Raw genomic sequence first — 6,000 nt, forward strand, 5'->3', positions numbered from 1 at the left:
TTAAAATAATGGTGAACTTTATTTCTGTCAAATCCTAACGGAAAGTGTTCTTTTTAGCTACTGAAATCGACTTTTTGGAGCAAAACTGTGTCCGGGCTCTGGAACCAAGTTTAAGGACCTTGTGACGTCACTGGTTGTATTCACGCGAGAAGCACTATAGATTCTCTCTTGTTTTCACTTGATTTATGCAAGTTTATTCTTCATATTGTCATACCTACTAGTTTTCTACCTTGTAATTTCTGTCCAGCCTTGACAGGAAATACACATCATAAATGTTGGAGGGTGCCAAAGAGTGTAGATTCACCAAAATAAATGCTACAGATTAGAACAGCTCAGTATACTTTTCGAACATCTTGAGTACTCGATTGGAGATTTCGAAGACGAGTGTGGTAACTTTTATATCACGTCCTGAAGCCTAAACATGATATTTCGTCGTCTGTTTTCAGCCTGGTTCTTAAATTTGGATTCTCACATTTATCTAAGGTCTATTAACAAGGTTTGAATATATCCTCGGCAACTTTACTGCATTACAAGCCGCAAGTGCATCAGCCATCCGCACAATCACGAAGTTATTAACGGTCCACAAGCTTTGAGTCGAGTGCTTCTTTGCACACAGAGGGCATCTTTTTATGATACTAATAAGTGAGAGTTCTTGTGGTAGACAAAATGTATCTTTGAAAATTGTGATCCGCAGCGCAGTTTGCTGTATCGCCGCATGCGTATCAGTGTAAACAAAGCGGGAATTTCGCCTCTCTTTGGCACGTATCTCCCAATTGCAATATTTCACGGCCGATGGATTACTTTGAGTTCTTTAGCACATACTTATGTCTATGATCTTCATTTAACAGTATCCAAGTTCGAAGCAATTCGTTAAAACGTCACTAGTTTACACTCCTTTCGAAGGTTTATTGAACAGAATTTGAACCAATTTGCATATATGACCTTTCGGGGCCGACATTGTCACGCTTTCTCTCGTTTCCTGAAAACAAACCTGTAGGGTTATGGCAGCTTAGTTTACCTTTATAGTTTAAATTCGCTCCCTCATATAAAAGAAGAGGGTTTCCTAAATTGCTGCTGTTGTGATAACTTGTAGGATGTAGCAGATACAACTGGACTAAAGGTCACTGTGACACAATCTCGTCCGCGGTGAAACTCACAAAGCGTCCGGTTTCCTGGAAGCGAAGCGACTCGAAAACTCGAAGCGTTGTTGCTGTGATTCGTGCAGCAGAACTCCGGATAATATTTTCAAAAGCCACTTTCTCTTGTTTTCATGTCTTTTTTACTTTATGAGTGTAGATATTGTTTAATTGAGTGCTGGCCATTTTGCCAAGAGTCCCGATCATTTTGCGATCTAAGAACTCCCACTCGTTTGCTTGCTTACATTAAATATCCTGCAAATATCCAATTAAATAGACTGAAAAGCCCCAGGATCGACTCTTGACCTCTTCATGTCTAAGGCTACTGTTATTATCTGCTTTACAGCTCTGAGATGTCATTAAGATGTTTTTTGGGGGGGCTTCAAACAGTATTCTCTTCTCCCATAATCACTCTAAATTTTCAGCACGGCATGAGAGTAATACAACCAGTGACGTCACTAGGCTGTTTTGGCCGCGCCAAGATGGCCGCCAATTTTGGGCTTAACCAGCCAACTTCGAACGGCTGAAAAAGCAGTTTTCGCTTACCGTATGCGAAAAAAAAAGTCTGCAGTGTTTCCAAGTAAGGTTGAAACTTTATTACTAAGCAAAAATTTCACATACGAAAATTTCGTTTCAGTGGCACTTTAAATAATATTCACTTGTTTGATTTATATATGTATATTTGCAAGGACTCGTGAACTTCTACGAACATTAGAGATTTGCACAGAGCTTATGCTGGTCCCAGGGCACCAAACAATTGCGTGGTCTTGATATTCACAACCTTATAAATCATATGCAAGTTCAATTATTCAAGCTGCTCTTTATCCCCTGAAGAGTTAAAGTAGTAACAAATTATGCATCTCTTTTCAGTTATTTAATGTTTCTGTCAAAACATATAAGGCAAAATAATGCTTAGAAGTTACAAAGCTATGTACTGCATGTAGCCTGGTCGCCTTAGATTGAGTCTAAGAGATGTCTATGCTTTATTAAACCATTTAAAACCTTTTGACCTGCTTAAAATCCGCAGAGAGAAAGTACTCGTGATCAAGGAGATGAAGGAACATCATCAAACATTGTGTCTGTTGGCATAAGCTCCGTGCCACCTTTCCAAAAGGTTCTCATGAATTTTCTGGACAATTATGCACCTGTAGTTGGTACGTATTTCCTTAAAAGCTTGTTCTAATGACAGTTTTCATCATCATCATCATCATCATCATCATCATCATCATCATCATCCATCCTTGTTACCTCATGAGATGCATGCCTCAATGACATTACTTACTTACAATACTTGTACTAATCAAATTTATAGAATATACTACATTGTAGTAAATAGACTAGAGATACATGTATAAGAGAGATACATTCACCTTATTGGATGCTTTAACATATAATGCACACCTGTACAGATATTTTGCAACTTGTGTAGTATTATACCCTGGAGCAGAGTCGCAAAGATGATTTAAGTGACTATGCTTGCAGGGTAGTAGTATTGAGACAAGCAATGAGCAGAATGTCCACAATGTCATGTAAATACACATGTAATTATGTTAAACCATATTCTATTGTCATTTTTGAGTATTTTGGCTTCAAGTTTTTGTAATACATCTGGCATCATCTGAAAATCATACCAATTGCATAAGATGCAAGTGAATGACAAAAACAAGATTCGACTCTAAGTGCAAATAAAGACTCATTTTTTTACAGTCTTTAGACCTAAAATGGTACAATGGCATACCGGTAGTAGTGGAATGATACAATCATGTACATGTAAATACAACTACATGTATGTGTAATAATCCACACTACTAATAGTGTTTTTTCTTTGTTAAATTTGTTTGTTTTGTTTCCTGATGGTAAAAATGCTTTTTCTACAGATGGTGGTTACCAACACAACAAGGCGCATCCAAGTTTTGCACAGTTAACCCTTCTGTTTGGAGAACTCATCAGAAATGAAGTGTTCTCCCACAATGCATACATGTGCAGCCTCATATCAAGAGGAGATCTTCAACCCACTCCTCCTGTTTCCATCCCCTCTCCACCAAGGCCAGTAGTGCCAAGCATGGAACACGCTCCGGAAGCTGAGCCAATGGGCATTGAAGAGTGTGTACAGGAGGGGGATGCACCAGGGGGAATAGACATCCACAGTTTGGTATGTTTGATTTCATTTGTAAGTCTCTCCATATTTCAATCAACTGCATGTAGAGTGTGGAACATGTCCAAATAAATTGTTAAACATTTTTTCAATAATTAACTTTGTTAAATCTCTTTGAGTCCGTCAATAGATAGCAAAAGTAACAAGTAAATCATGAGGCCCTTATGGCTTTTATGTCTTAATGTGTTACACTTTCTAGAACAATATTTAATTTCCCTGAGGCCATTAACAGACAATCATAGAGGGTGTTAGTAATCTGTCCATTTTGTAAAGTTTGTGTCTGGTACATACAAAATTAATGTACATGTATAGCACGTCCAATCCACTTATCACAACTAAACTCATCTTGTTGCTCAGCTTACGGTGTATGTCCAGTTCAGACATTATGCATGCTTCACATTCTGCAATAATAATGTGTACAGCATTTGTGCAACTCATATAGTATCATGATTTGTATCTAGCAAGTGTATGCCAGAGTTGTGCACTGAGTAGCACAGCAAAGCTGGTAGGACTGTTGCCATACTAGACTTAATTCAAAACTTGGATTGAGATCTACATGTATGCTGTACCTGCTGTATGCATACATGCATAGTGTACATGTATCAAGTACATGCTTTATATTATTATATTGCATCAAGTGGTAAAAACTATGTCAATGCCTTGTTTTGGCCATTTTTGAGTCATCACGCAGCACATCTATTAGAGGAAGAGGGGCTTTGCCCAACAACCCAGTTACAGCTGCAGAGACTACTGGACATCTGAAGAGGGCCTCACTGTTAATTTGCAGTCTGTTTCTTAGGGTTTTAACTGTTATTAACTTCAATACATACCTACAGACATGTCAGGAAGATGACGGCCGTAAGGACAGCAGCAGTGACAGTGAACTTAAGATCTCTCAACAGCTCCTGGATCAGGAGCTTCAAGTGCATCAAGAAAGACTCATACAGCTGCTTGATCAGGGTGACAATGAGATCTTTGTTGAGCAAGAAGCCCCGATATTGACTGCCGATCTTTCAGGTATATGTACACTGCATGTCTTTGTGTTGATACAGAGAAAATAAAATACTGATATTTATATATGATTACTGTGCCAATTCATTGTCTGCTGTGTTACAGGTAGCATTTTGATTAGCTTGTCTTGCCATTTTGCCATGACTCAAGTTATGTACAGATGAGCATGTATTCCCTGGGATATTTTCTCCTTTTCCTTAGTTACCGTCATTCAAGAATTTTTGTTGTTTTTCAGTTATATTGAGAACATGGTCGTACATGTAGAGTACAGGAATCTGGCAAAAAACATTTACGTACAAATGGAACTGATCAAATGCAACTCATTTTCTTTTGTCACAAAATACCCTCAGTTTACAAAAATACATTCTGTTAAAGAAACAATTAAAAAGTTATAATTTCATAGTAACTAACACATTTAGTATGATTGTATTGTTTGTTTCTCCAACAGCTGTTGGAAATGGTACCAAACTGGAGGCTAACTTGATAAATCCTGCTTTGCTGTCCAGTGATCAAAGAGACAATGCACTCATGGATTCATCGTGCAATCTTCCCAAAAAGTCACAACATGCCCAATATGCCCAGCATTTCCCCATCCCTGCTGACAACCTCTCGGCACATGAGAATAATCAGCGACTCATACTGTTGTATGGAGTGGGTAAGGGAAGAAGTCAAGCGATAGCAACAACCAAAGAAGTCACCAAGGCATTGTGTGCCATGCTGAATGATCTAGGAAGAGTGGATGACTCTGCACTCAGTGCTGATGCTGCGCAGAACAGTGAACACCTGGCTTTAAAAAAGGAAAGGGATGAGAAAAGAGCTGCACTTTACAAGTAAGTTACCTGTTGCTGTTAGAATAACATCAAACCAATTTGTAAGAATTAAGACTATTCACAGTAACTCATAGAAATGTTATTGGCTTTGACTGGAATGGTCACACAGGGGCAAGTCCAAAAGTGGACACCCTTGAGATGAGGAGCAGTGTCTGCTCAGAAGAGGTTTCGTTTATGCGATGTAGTATTAGCATTGTTTTTTATTTATTTATTTATTTATTTTGTTAATTTTTATCTAATTTATGGGATGTAGTATTAGCATTGTTTGTGGCTAGGACTGTAGCAAAGTGACTGCCTGGAAGTATGGCTTAATGGTTTTTATCTGAGTGATCACACGCTAGGATTTCATCCAAAGGCCTAAATATTGTAGCAATTTAGAAAACCACCATGCACAGGATAATAAACAGTGCTACGAGAATGTACTGCCTAGTACACATTACTGTTCATTAATTCATTACCTAACATTAAAATGGTCTTAAAACTGAAAAGCCTGAATCACATTACATGTACATGACGCAAGGTTTGACTAAGAATGTGAAATTGTAAGGCAGTTCATCCACTCTGTCTTTAACTGATATAATAGCTGTGGCAGCAGATCTTTATACTGAAGAAGCAATCCCGCCGGCCAATCTCATCCAGGGTTTTATCTCTTGGATCTGGTGCTTATCGAGTTTGATGTTGGATCTTGTTTTATTCTGGGGATTCTTTCAGGTTCCTTTCTGCTTAAAAGCTTCTTTTTCGTATTCTAACAATAAGTTCAATGTGGAATGAGGGACTTTACTCATCTTGCCTGTACAAAGTTTGAAATAATATTATTGATTTATCAGTAGTACTTATTTAATTGGCATTACCGTCCCTTTTTTAGCAA

At 38.1% G+C, this 6,000-nt stretch overlaps 1 protein-coding gene across 4 annotated transcripts in view; it reads left to right on the forward strand.

Moving 5' to 3' along the window:
• LOC110041089 (mediator of RNA polymerase II transcription subunit 12-like protein) overlaps positions 1–6,000 on the forward strand; it is a 43,749-nt gene that overhangs the window by 11,177 nt on the left and 26,572 nt on the right. For all 4 annotated transcript variants that reach the window (XM_089294895.1, XM_089294897.1, XM_089294896.1 and 1 more), the window contains exons 14-18: positions 2,164–2,290; positions 3,014–3,288; positions 4,128–4,308; positions 4,751–5,132; positions 5,998–6,000. The exon at positions 5,998–6,000 is cut by the window's right edge and continues 360 nt beyond it. In XM_089294895.1, the coding sequence (XP_089151021.1) occupies positions 2,164–2,290; positions 3,014–3,288; positions 4,128–4,308; positions 4,751–5,132; positions 5,998–6,000 (968 nt within the window). The remainder of the gene's footprint in view (positions 1–2,163; positions 2,291–3,013; positions 3,289–4,127; positions 4,309–4,750; positions 5,133–5,997) is intronic.

The sequence above is a fragment of the Orbicella faveolata genome, unplaced genomic scaffold (assembly GCF_042242905.1).
Source record: "Orbicella faveolata isolate gen_17 unplaced genomic scaffold, um_ofav_v1 contig_25, whole genome shotgun sequence".
Classification (NCBI taxonomy): domain Eukaryota; kingdom Metazoa; phylum Cnidaria; class Anthozoa; order Scleractinia; family Merulinidae; genus Orbicella; species Orbicella faveolata.